The following is a 13721-nucleotide window of genomic DNA, read 5'->3' on the forward strand; positions in this document are numbered from 1 at the left end:
ACTAAAGTGGTATGGACATGTAAGAAGAGCTAGCGACAGCAGATGGATAAAAAGAATAACCGAATGGAGCCCCATAGGAAGGAGGAAAAGAGGACGACCCCGAAAATCCTGGAGGAACGAAGTAGACGACGCCATGAGTAAGAGAGGACTAAACGATGGAGAATGGAACAACAGAGAGAGATGGAAACGGTTGAGCGAGGGAAGGCAGTGAATACTGTAGAATCCCTAAATATATATATATATATATATATATATATCCTGAGAGGAATATTCGGTGGCATCTGTGAAAATGGTGTTTGGAGAAGGAGGTACAACTACGAGATATATCACAGATATAAACATATATTTGGTGGTAAAGACGTAGTATCCTTTATAAAAATAGGAAGACTAAGATGGGCAGGACATCTGGCAAGATCACAGCAGAACAACCCTCCTAGAAGAATCCTTATGTCGCAACCTGTGGGAAGTAGAAGTAGGGGTAGGCCAAAACTCAGATGGAGGGATGGTGTAGATGAGGATGGTAGACAAATAGGCGCAGCAAACTGGCAACAGTTGGCAATGGATAGAACTGACTGGCGTAATAGACTTAAGAAGGTCGAGGCTCTTTTATAGGGCTGTAGCACCAATGATGATGATGAATATTCATCTAATTTTTTGATCATACACAGGTGTGGCAATATTTTTAGCAGTACATGTGGTTGACTTTTATTTTATTTTATCTTGTGGTATTATTGGTGAGCCGGATCTTACTAAACTTGCTAGAAGAAATAATTGGAAATAAGATCTGACACGATTTATCTACCAATTATAATCAGGGTAGCGTGTAACAAATTAGCATTAAGGATAAAGTTAACACACATTATGTGTGTAGTATATTACAGGGTGGTCTTCTATAAAGCCAAAACTTTCCACTCAGGTTTTGTTTTTATTGATGCAAAAAACAAAAAACGAAGGGACGCTTCAATTTTTATTTTTAGGGGGACATATTTGGTAGATATAATTATTCAAATAAAAAAGTCATTAACAATATTGAAAAACAGCGATTTTGTTGTTCATTTTGCAATAACTTTTTTGTTTATTAACCGATTTTAATTTAACATATCTCTTTTTTGTATCTTTTTTTTTCTGAAAAAGTTGTCTGTTAAAAATGTCTGTGTCTGTTAATATCGAATCGAGAATCCCATTTTTAGAACAACTATTAATTTTTGTTCTCACCATACCATGATTAATCATCAGCAATTGTGATCCATCTCTTTCATTATTACTGAGAATAAGCTTATTTCCGAGTTAGAAATCGAAACATCGAAATTTTTTTAATTACAATTGTGGTGTACTCCCATTAAATAAAGTAGTTAATGTAATTTTTTATTTTTAGTTACATGCAGCTGCCTGTGTGTTAAAGGCAGTATGTACAGCGGATGCTGCTCGAGGTATTGAAACACTCAGACTTTCATGTGGAGGGCATGGATACATGACATCTTCAAATTTACCTTCTACTTATGGATTAGTTACGGCGATGTGTACTTATGAAGGTGAAAACACAGTACTTCTCCTGCAAACTGCTAGATTCCTCATAAAATGCTGGCAAAATCCTCAAAGCCTCCAATCGTTACCTAGTTGCAAATATTTGGTAAATGCTCTCAACAACAAATTGCCTTTCCAGAAGTCAGTAGATTGGATTATTAGTGCTTTGCAGAAAACTGCAGCAGGGTAAGTCCTACGTGACTACTTAAATTGTAGTATAAATAATTTCCTTATAACTATCGAATATTTAATATATAGAAATTATTTGATACGCCCCTGGCTATGTATAAAATTCCTTGAAGTTTTTGTTTACACAAGTATTTTGCGACACATCTAAGAAAAATTACATTTACGTTTTATTTAAATAGATTCCTACAATTTTGAAAGCCCAGCACTCTTAAGGTCCATAATCGAATAAAAAGCGTCATTAAAGGAGAACGAGTTAGGAGTTGATATTTGGATTTGGAAGAGATGGCTCTCGGCGTGTAGTCTTCAAAGCCGGCAATTTTTTTAAGTTGAGAGGTGAATTTGGGCTCAAAATGCTATTTGGCAGTTTTTGTTGAGTTAATCACCAATTTTTTATGATGTGCCCTATATGAGGAATTTTTAAGACGGCGTTTCCAACCATTTGTGAGGTCCGCATGGTTTTAAGAAGGAATTGAGTGGCCGAATTTTAAAGATTGCAGTTTGTTGTTATTCAGGATAATCCTAAGTCCGAATCAGTGTCCAACTTTCCCAGATTTGTCGATTTTTATGTTCCATGGTCACGCCAGACTATTTGCAGTTTGTGTGGGACACAGTTGTGTGTTATTTGCAGTGCTTTTGATTCAATTCCAATCCAAAAATCCAGTGATACCAGGAAAGAAAAGCATTTCTTTCCATCCAGAAAGAGGATTTTTTTAAACGTCATCTATTTCAAATAGTTTAGGAACCTTCTTGTGTTTTTTGCCCAGGAAATCTATGTAAGTATTTTTTTGATTTCTTTCTTTGTAGTTATCCCTTCCAGTCCCTCCTTTATTCACTTTCTTACGACCCAGCTCTCCAACCAAAACAAGAGTGGCCGTTCGCAGACGTTTCGGTTTGTTTGCTTACCCTATTTCCAGCCCAGTAATTGCTCAGTCCCCACTTTCGACCCCCTATAAGTAATACCCAATGTGGTAGGCAAATATATCGTTACAAAATGATATTAATAAAAGCTTATTATTTTATTTTGTTATTAGGAAAATCGAGCTAGCAAATCGACGTATCAACGAGAGGGTGAACAAAGGAATGGCTTATGAAGATGCATGGAATAATACATCGATCGAATTGGTTCAAGCTGCGGAGTTACATGGACGAACTCTTATTGTTGAAATATATTTATCGACAATTCAGAGGTTACAACAAAAAGTTTCAACAGAGCTTATGACAGTTTTGGATCAGCTGCTTCAACTATACGCAGTTGACACCATCTTGAGATGTAGTGGCGACATTCTAAAGGTAAATTTTCAAAAACTAGTTATTTACCATATATGAAATATTTAATGATTCTACTCATAATTTATCTACGTTATTATGTCACACTTTTTTTGAATATTCCAATCAATTTATAATCTGCTAAGCAATAATACAGTGAGTAAATCATTTTAAAACTAAAATGAAACAGGCATGTAGGGAGTTATCCGTTGATTTAGGGTATTTACTTTGAAAATGCAGTTGACATTTTTTGACATCCATGTACGCCAGCATAACTTTTGATATTTGAAATTTTCATGCAGTTTATTTATAGTGGAAATAATTTTAATTGTCATACCAGGTATAAAACAAAAGTACAACGAAGAACTAATTAATGAAAACGGCGAAGCACTAATAGACTTTTGCGCTAGAAATGAAATGAGAATAAACAACACATACTTTCCTCATAAAGACCAACATAAATACACTTTTAACAATAATTGAAGCCACCGATCAATGATAAGATTTCATAATCACAAATCGAGTGATAACACCGTCACAAGTACTTGATGTCAGAGCCCTCTGCTAACCTGGGGACCGATCAGAACCTTGTTTTATGCAAGATGCTACTAGAACGTCCGCAACGAAACAGAAAACCCCAATGCTCATCGAAAAACAAAATATAGAGTCGCTAGCAACAGAGACTACAAAACTCCTTTATGAGAACAGGATTACCAGCAAACTAAAAGAGATCGAGTTACAACCAGAATGGGGAGTAGAAGATACTTGGCAAAAAATTAGGAAATGTATCATCCAAGCAGCAGAAGAAGCAATTGGAAAGCGGAAAATTAACACGAGGGCGATAAACCACACCAAACCGTGGTTTTTTCAAGAGGTAAAAGAACTCTCTGAATTAAAACGCAAATACCTGAGATATAAAAGCACATAATCGGAAGAAACTCTCGCAGAATCTGTCCAAGTAAGAAACTGTAACGATACGATCGTTACCTACAATAGCTACTAATTTGCGCCGCAAACTAGGCAACCTATAACACAATTTCATATATCGATTTACAATAAAATCGATTCCCATTGTCATTATAGGGAAAACGAATACTGGCCAGTGGCCATGTTCATCATGTTCATTTTAGAACAGAACTTCCGGGATATAGGTTGATAAGTGCAGGCAGAGCTTGGAAGGAAGAAGGAAACAATTTTAAGTTATTTTATTATTTCTTGGGAAAGGGGAAGTAAACGCAAGCATAAAATCAATCAAAAGAGAACATTGGGCTAAATTCACCAGCGTCATGGACTACGACCTACATGGTGTCCAAAAGAAAGTATGGAAAATGCTTCGGAACAGGAAAAAAACAGTTAACGAGTTCGTGCAGACCAAGGGAGTACCTATAGAGGCATGGCAACAGCATTTTAAGGAGCTATATGATGCTGAAGAAACGCTGAATTGTCACAACTATTTAACAAAATCTTAAACGACACAGAAACACCAGAGGAATGACATAAGAGCATCACAATCCCCATATTTAAAAAGGACAAAAAACTACAGAGGAATATCTTAAATACAACGATGAAACTTTTCACGAGTATTCTTAAGGACAAATTGGAAAGGCAAATCACTAATGCTGAAAAACGACAAGGTTTTACAAGAGGGCGGTCTGTAACAGATGCAGTATTCATAATAAAACAAATAAAAGAAAAAGCTATAGAGTTCGGCATGCCAACGTATATTTGCTTCATTGATCTGACGAAGGCTTTTGACAGGGTTCGCCTGGGAGACATTCTAAATATATTATTAGAAACTAAAACACCGACCAACATAACAAAGATAGTCCATAACCTAAATAACAACAATGTAACCAAAGTTAGAGCAGGAGACTAATTCACTGAAAATATTCCAACACCGGGAGGAATTAGACAAGGCGGCAGTTTAAGCCCCTTCTTGTTTAACCTACTCATGGGCAAAATTATAAACAAAGTAACATCTCTCAATCTCGGATACAGATGGACAACAAAAGAATTGGTATGGTGTGTTAAGCAGATGATGCATCAATTATGGCCGAATCAGAAGATGATCTTCAGAGAACAACCCCATAGAACAGGTGATGCGATTCAGATCAACAAACCATCCGCATTGTCGGGATGTCTGCGGGAGATAGTCTGGTCAAATCCGTATATGCGCACAGATAGTCAAATTAGAATCTACAAGACTTGCATACGACCGATCATGACATATGGCATAGAAGTGCGCGAATATACCAACAAAACGAAACACATGCTAAGGGTTGCCGAAATGAAAAGCCTAAGATCAATAGTGGGCAAAACAAGAAGAGACAGGGTGAGAAATACAAACGTCAGAGAGCAGTGCAAAATTCAAGATATTGTAAGATGGGAAAGGCAGCGAAAGAGGATGTGGTACAATCATGTAAGACGAATGGATGAGAATAGACTCCCAAAAATTGCCCTAGAAAACAACTCGCCCGGTTCAAGACCTCCCGGAAGACCACTTAAAAGATGGAGGGATAGTTGGCAATCTACCTCCCAGGGAATTAACCAGAGGCAGCTTCAGAATTAAACTGATCGAAAGATCTCCAAGAAGTAGAAGTATAATTTTATTGTGTTGTCTCAACAATGCAATTTTACCCGTTGTACAAAAACGAAATTGTTTATGTATATATCGTGGGTTTACTGCCAAAACAAGCTAAATCCACTTTTTGTTGATTCTGAGCTAAGTACTCCTTTGTACTTGAAAATTCTCTCTAGAGGTGTTACAATATTTACAATCTAAATGGGTCACACTGTATATATTTCTTTACAATGTGAGTTTCGTATCAATATTATTATATCATCTAGGTTTACGTGCAAGAATAATAGTCTTTTTAGCTTAGTTTGAGACCGATTGTGTGATTTGTAGAGCTACTCAATTCACCCCACTACCAATGTAGGCAGAATTAGTAATAGCAAGAACTTTTTTTGGCAGTGGAATTTGTAGTATTAATATAAACGAATATAATTTGACAATAAAATTACTAATTTTCATCTGTTTTCCAGTTCACCGAGCTACAAGGAAAAGATGTAGAAGCTCTGCAAACCTGGCTAGAAGAATTGCTAACGCTCATAAGACCAAATGCCGTCGGTATTGTAGACAGTTTCGACTTTAGGGATGAAGTATTAGGATCAGCTTTAGGGTCATATGATGGTAATGTTTACGAGAGGTTACTGGAGGAGGCTCAAAAGAGTCCACTTAATGCTGAACCGGTCAACAAATCTTTCAAGGCGTACTTGAAACCGTTCATGAAAGCACAACTTTAATTCATCTTGATCTAGGTTAAAGAAAAATTAGACAGACTTTGGACCAGTTTCACAAAAGTGCATTAATTTTACACACTACTGATAAATCGTTATCTTTAAAGACTACTTAACTATTTTTAATATATTGATTTCAACCAGCCAAGTAACGATGTGTACATTTTTCGGGATATTTACAAATTATACCATACACAGTATTCAAGATTAAATAAAAAGTCAATTTTTTTATATTTAATTGACTTTTTATCAAAGCAACCGAATTTAATTTTAGTTAGTGTCAAATTAATGATTCGTGCAACTGATCACAAAGTTTCTATAAAATTTTGTTATATATACAGGGACCAATATGCTATTTTGAAACTTTTGGTAGTCCATTAGTTAATACCAATGTGATTTTTTTTATACCGTCCTAGTTTGAGAATTATTTTTTGGTGAAAGTAGGTATTTTAGATTATTTTATGACTTTTAGCTTTTTGGTTTTTCTAGAATTTTAATTTGAAGATAAACCAACTTAACCCTTAACTGGTCCGCCTTTTTACAGACAAGAAAATGGCAAAGTTCTTCGACTCATTTTTCTTAGGTTATAAAGGCGATGAATAAAACAGCTTGCGCAGATGTACTCATTATATAAATAACTGTTTCGCGCATCACTGAATTTTCAGTCCTATTTTGTTTATTTGGCATGTATATTTTACATCGACACTTTCTACGGAAGCTCAAAAGCATTTCATCCGCAGTAAAAATTGTTCAAGACCTTAGCACTGACAATTTGCTATAAAACTATTAAAAATGGACGACGTTATTGCAGCTGGATCGTCTTTTTGCGCATTGCAAATCGATAATGGATGAGCACCATCTCCCAGTGCTCTGGCCTTGGCTTTTAGCGTAGGTACTTTTATCAAAACGTTGTGTTTGACTAAATATTCAAACTTTTCGGTTCGTTATTACTGTCACTCAAACGAATTTTTTTTAATGGACCAGACAGATTTTAAAATCTGTTTAAAATCGCCACACTCTTGTATATCTTTCGTTTCAGCACTTCCCAAATTTTTCGAGCACAGAGTACCCCGCTCATTCTCTTTCAGTTAAACCAACCAGCCTGTATTCTGTGGTCTAGTATCCAATTTGCCCCTATGTAGGAGTCAAAATATTGAAATTCTCCTACTTTTTAGTTTTTCCCCAAGCAGTTCGATCTCTCCAATTACTACTATTCCGCCCAACCACATATACTTCAATAGCCCTTCTCCAACCCTCCAACTTCTCCAATATTTCTTTGCTCTCGTCTACTAACACGATATCATCCGCAAAAAGCATTGACAAAGGAGCCCTCTCCCTTACCTTCTTTGTCAGCACATGTCTTAAACCATTGTTGCCAATCATAAACTGTTACAGTAAGCGCCAGTTTCGAAGATCCAGCTTATTCACGCTGTCAGTAGCGCAGCGGTAACTATTCGGTACCGGTAATTATATAAAAAGCATAGTCACGCCATTTTGCACCTCTTCGGATACAGTTGGAACATGCCACATGCGCGAGATTTGGATCTTCCTATGTGGTATTTACAGTATCACCGTGTTATCATGATTCACTAGAAGATCGAATAGGTAAGAAAAAGAAATCGGAGGGAAATTTTGTTGACCGAAAAATATAATTGATTTATGAAGCGTAGACTATGACACGACGTCGGACCAGTTAAGGTTTAAATGTATAGAGTATTTACATTTGTCTCTCTAGTGTTTCTATGCCAATTTTTCTAAAAGTTAACACAAAATACAGCATGAGAACACGGTATATGTGATAATTTATATTTTTGATTGTAAATAAAAAGCCGGTTATTGGCGAAGGACAATACAATAATTGAAGGACTTTCAATTAGAAACCTTCTCTAATAATTGAAACAACCTAACTCATTGATTCTTAAAATTTCTACCATTTATGTATATTTGCGGCAGTATATAACCGTATCAAACACAAAAATGACAAAAAACAAACAAAAACTAATTGTATTATTTTTTTTCACAAATGTCCTTAAAAGTATAAAACGAAAGTGATATTAAAAAATATTTGTATAAGTATGAGATATCACAGTGAACTAATATACAACTTGGGAATTATTCAAATTTTAAATGTAGAAAGTAAGAAATAAATTAATCTTAAAACGCGATATCTCGGCAAAGATAATCAGAATAAAAAAATGACTATGGATGGATCTCGAGCTAGCATAACAACCGAAGAAGGTAGTACAAATACAATTTGAAATAGAAACTGGAGTTCGACAAGGTCAACCACACTATTCAACATAGCAGTAGATGGAATAGTCAAGGCTAGCGGAATTAAAGGAACTATAGCCCACTCTTCAACACAAATAGTAGCTTATGGAGATGACAAAGTTCTTATAGGAAGAGATAAGGAAAGATTAAAACAAGCATTAACAGTCTTGGCAAATGAATCGCGGAAAAGAGGTCTAGAAATTAACGAAGGACAAAAAAAACACTAATCTGCATTAGGAGAGAAGACAAGCCGAGAGAAATCAAGATAGAAAACTACACTTTTGAAAGATTACAGCAATTTAAGTACTTAAGAGCAATTGTGAACGGCAAAAATAATAAGAGAAGTGAAGTAATGGAGCAAATACTAGGTAACAAAACTAATTGAAGATTCCGTAGGCTAATGAAGGACAAGAACTTATCCAAAAATTTATAAGGGAAAATATACATAGTTACAATCAGACCAGTAGTTACATACGTAGTTTAGACAATGTGCCTCATATATAAAGATAAAGGATGTTTAAGAGAAACTACAGGAAGAATATACCAAGGCTGGCCTAGATATTAACCTCGCGAAAACAGAGTACCTATCTACAAGTGAAGAAGACATAGAAGATCTACAGATTGATGACAACGTAACAATCAGAGGAAAGGATAAATTCAAATACTTAGGGTTTATAATCACGAAAAAAGCAACACAGGAAGAAATTTTTAAGGAAGAGGAAGAAAAGATTAGGACAAACAAGAACAGCAATCCGACAACTTAACTCAGTATGGTGGGATAGACACCTAAATATGAAGACAAAAACACAGATTTATAAAACATTAGCCCGAAGTATTATGACATAAGGGGCTGAAAATTGGATCATAAACAAGAAAAACAGCAGTAAGATAGTAGCAACAGAGATGGAATGCCTGCGAAGATGCTGCAGAGTAACAAAAATGGATAGGAGAAGTAATGACGAAATAAAGCAAAGAACATCAATAGAAAGAGACATACTAACATATATAGAACAAAAAAGACTAAAGTGGTATGGACATGTAAGAAGAACTAGCGACAGCAGATGGATAAAGAGAATAACCGAATGGAGCCCCATAGGAAGGAGGAAAAGAAGACGACCCCGAAAATCCTGGAGGAACGAAGTAGACGACGAGGTATATATATGTTTAAGAATATTCGAAAAGAAAAACGTTAGAAAAATTATGGGCCCGATAAGAATAGAAAAAGAAGAAATGAGAAGAAAAATGAACCATGAAATAAGAGACATAGAGAAGGGAAAAGACAGTTAGATTTATCTAGAGACTGAGGTGGTTGGCACACATAGAGAGAATGAAAACGAACAGTAGGTCGTCTTATTAAGAAGTCACCAGAAGCTAGAAACTAAAAGACCAAGGGGAAGACCTAGAGAGAGAGAGAGAGATGGGAGGTCCAGGTCATGAGGGATATCAGAATTATGAAAGTAAGAAACTTAAGGGAATTATGCACAGATCGCAATAAGTGGAAGACAATTGTAACGAAAACCAAGTCATACAATAAACTTTCACAATGTACAAGAAGAAAGCGAAGTGATTCACCGCAATAAGCGAATTAGAGAGCTCTAAGTAAAAAGCGGCAAACATTTATCAGGAATGAAAGACCTTGATGATAATGATATCTCATACATATTAATTTTAAATCATAAATAATTGTTGTTTTTATTGGTTTCATCCTTAAAAGAGACATTTTTGAACTAAGGTAATTAGTTTAACTTGTACAATTTAAAATGCACCAAATTGTCTTACAAGCTTTATTTTTTACAACTTACAGCTGTGTGAGTAACTTTTTCTGTCACTTTCGTTGCTGTTGCTATTTTTATTAAATTTATCATCTCCTAACTACAGTATAATTGTTTTTCGAAGAATAAATTCAAGATATACTAGTAGTAGGTCTATTAGTAGCAGTTATCTATAGAATTTTTTATTATAAGAGCTTTTTCAAAAGATTAAAAAAGTTTGAATTCTAATATTAAGCACTTTCTCAACTCTTTCATAATTAAAACATAACTGTGAAGTTATAATTTTAATATTGGATTTAATATTTAAAATTTAACCAATATTCGGATCCAAAGAATAGTGACCTAACGTAAAAGTGCAAAATAGCTGTTTTATCCGTTTTTGAGATTATGTAGGATCGTAGTATATTTTTTCTAAAAGAAACTGTTATAATCATCTTAAAGTGTAAGTCTCAATCTTTTAAGTGACGTTAAGTTTACTCAGATATCTTCTTTTTTCGCTGAAATATTGCATTTTAAAGTTAGTTATAAAAGCATCTTAGTTTTAGAAATCCTACAAACCATATGATTATCTATTATAACGGAAAAACTAGCCTCAGACTAGAATCAGACATTACATACTCATAAAATCTTATTCCAACAACCACAAATCCAAAAATCTTAAACCTACACACCCCAAACCCAACCAACCCGTAAAAACCATCTCTTTGAATTCAGAAGCAGAAAACCCACCTAACCTTAGAATCCATAAGATAATTGCTAATATTTTTTGTAGTAAATGGAAATCTTGTACAGCAAGCCAGTTTATTCGTCAAACCGGTACACCCTTAAACCAACCAACGCCTAAAAACTACTTTTTTAGTCTACAAGCAGGCAAAGCGACCTAACCCTCGGGACTAATTGCTTTTTTTGTTATATCCATCCATTTTAATACACAAGCAGGAAAATCCACCTTACCCTGTAACTTGAAATATTAATAGCAAAATTATCCCTAGAAACCACCCCTCTTAACTACAAGCAGGGATACTTGCTCTACCAAAAACCGCTATTTTTGCATTTTTAGGTTAGGATATCTCAGAAACCAGAGCAAATTCGGCAATTTGGCAGCGCATCAGAAACATTCGAAAAAGTATACTCTGTTTTCTGGGACTTCGGCCTGTGTAATTAACTTCGCCTAATAACCAATTGCCACTTCGTAGTGTACTCCTGTATAATAATAAATTTTGAGATTTTTAATAAAAAAAATTTCAATTTTTAGATTAATGTTTGTACAATTTTATATTTAAAATTACTTTTTTTTTCTTTATTACCCCGAGTAAATTTCTTTTTGTAAACACTGTATAAGAAAAAATTAGATTTGACTTACAATTTTATGCGATCGTATAAATTACTAATATTTAACTATAATAATGTTGGCTCTCTTGTAAACTAAAGAAAAACATGTAGAGGGGATGGTGTCATATGTAATTTATACGGGATGATATGAATACATTATTTCCTTTAAAGTTCATTACACGTCATCAATGACGTTTCTACGTCGTCAAAGTACAACCAACGGCTTAAAAATACCCTAACAATAATTTTAGAACTATTTTGACTTACATACATCATATTTCCAATAAAATAAAATTTATAGAAAAATTTTGTGCAGAAGATACTTAGTTATTTATTGTAATTCATAAAAAAACAAAATGCTACTGATACCAGTAACTGAAATTGTTATATTGTGTTTTACAGCAACCTTACACTCAAGCATTTATATTGTTAGGAACATTTCTCAAACTGGCATCCCCTAAAAGCATATAAAACTGCCTACCCATATATGAAAAACTTAACCTTTACGGCTTGTGGCATAATTAAATGGGCCAAACACTAATTAAAATAAGGAAAACCCAGAAGGATTAGTCGAAATGAATTTCGTCACCGAAACTTTATTTCAATTTGTTAACGTTGCACTTAATGGCCATTGTACACTCACAAGCCCAAAAATAAATACGGCAACTCTGTACGAAAATGTCAACGTCAAAATTGTAGAACGTATAGTGAACAACACGAAGTATAATATAAAGTTTTTATTGAATAAGTCAGTCATTTACTTTTTGGTTTTTTGATTTTCATCGTGGTTAATTAATTTTGGAGGAAATAATGTTTGTCATGTTAGACTTTTAAGATATCAAAACAATTAGAAATCCAAACAGATAAGGCCTGGCCTTGAAGACCTTCTCTAATTTGCCGACTTCGAACATCACAATTTTTGTTGTTCTTTAAATTTTGCTTGTTAGTTAATACCAGCAATTTTATTTTGATGCAATATTAATAAAAAGAGGAATATACTCTGGGCTTACACATATTTTTAAAGTTGTTGATGTACGTTTAAGCGTTTATGTTAAAATAAAGATGCATTTTATATACCCGTTGTTGCTAAAAAATAAATATTTTGATGTTAAATATTTTTTATTAATATAAAATAAAATCCTTACACTTCCATTATTCTTCCATACCGCACCTACACAATAAATATACTTAGATTAAATGTGAAAAACAAAACCGAAATAATAAAAAATAAATTAAAAAATCAAACGGACGAACGAATATACAGGGTAAGTTTAATGCGACATTGGCGATAATTCCATTATGGTATAGAATATCCAAAAAAGTTATTTAGACAAAATGTAGTCAATGATATTTTCCCAGCTTGGATAATATACTGAATTGTACAGTGTGATTAATAACTACATGGTAAAGCAAACATACAATTTTTCGAATTCAGGGGTCGACATAAGTCATGCAACGCTCTCGAAAAATCGGCATAAGTCGGACAACGCCCATAAGTATGACAACGCTGTTGAAAAAGATTAAAACGAAGCATGTTCGTGCTTCAGACTCATTTCAACAACAATTTCCGAACTCGCCGCTACAAAATGTTTCAACAGTGTGGAAGATGTACCAGAAATTCTTAAAAATGGGCTCTGTTGCCTAAGCACCGCCTTTTGGACGACCGGTATCTGTAATAATTAAGGAAAATATGGAAACCTGTAACAATTAAGGAAAATATGGAAACAGTGGCGCTGGCGTTTGTTGTGCAGCCGAACAATCTGCAGTGCGGCTATCGGAAAAACTTAAAGTATCCGATCGTTCTTTACGACGAATGATCGATGATTTCCATCGCAGATTGGAATTTTGCGAGTGGCACGGATGAAGCAACATTTAAGCTGAACGGTACCATCAATGGGCATAACTGCGAGTATCGGAACGACCAGAATCCTCATGTCTTCATTGAAGAATAATTAAACCTGCCTAGGGTGTGTGTGGGCAGGTATCCATGCGGGAGGTCTCGTGAGTCCTTACTTTTTGAGGGTAACGTGACGGGCCAAAAGTTATCTGGAAATGCTGGAAGATTTA

At 34.7% G+C, this 13721-nt stretch overlaps 1 protein-coding gene across 1 annotated transcript in view; it reads left to right on the plus strand.

The window, feature by feature from the left end:
- Window positions 1–12761, plus strand: part of LOC140451795 (acyl-coenzyme A oxidase 1-like) — a 54576-nt gene extending 41815 nt beyond the window's left edge. The window contains 3 exon segments of the mRNA XM_072545651.1: window positions 1376–1710; window positions 2745–3003; window positions 6025–12761. Of these exon segments, the coding sequence (XP_072401752.1) occupies window positions 1376–1710; window positions 2745–3003; window positions 6025–6285 (855 nt within the window). The 3' untranslated portion in view covers window positions 6286–12761.
- The last annotated feature ends 960 nt before the right edge of the window (window positions 12762–13721 follow it).

The sequence above is a fragment of the Diabrotica undecimpunctata genome, chromosome 10 (genome assembly GCF_040954645.1).
Source record: "Diabrotica undecimpunctata isolate CICGRU chromosome 10, icDiaUnde3, whole genome shotgun sequence".
Taxonomy (NCBI): Eukaryota; Metazoa; Arthropoda; class Insecta; order Coleoptera; family Chrysomelidae; genus Diabrotica; species Diabrotica undecimpunctata.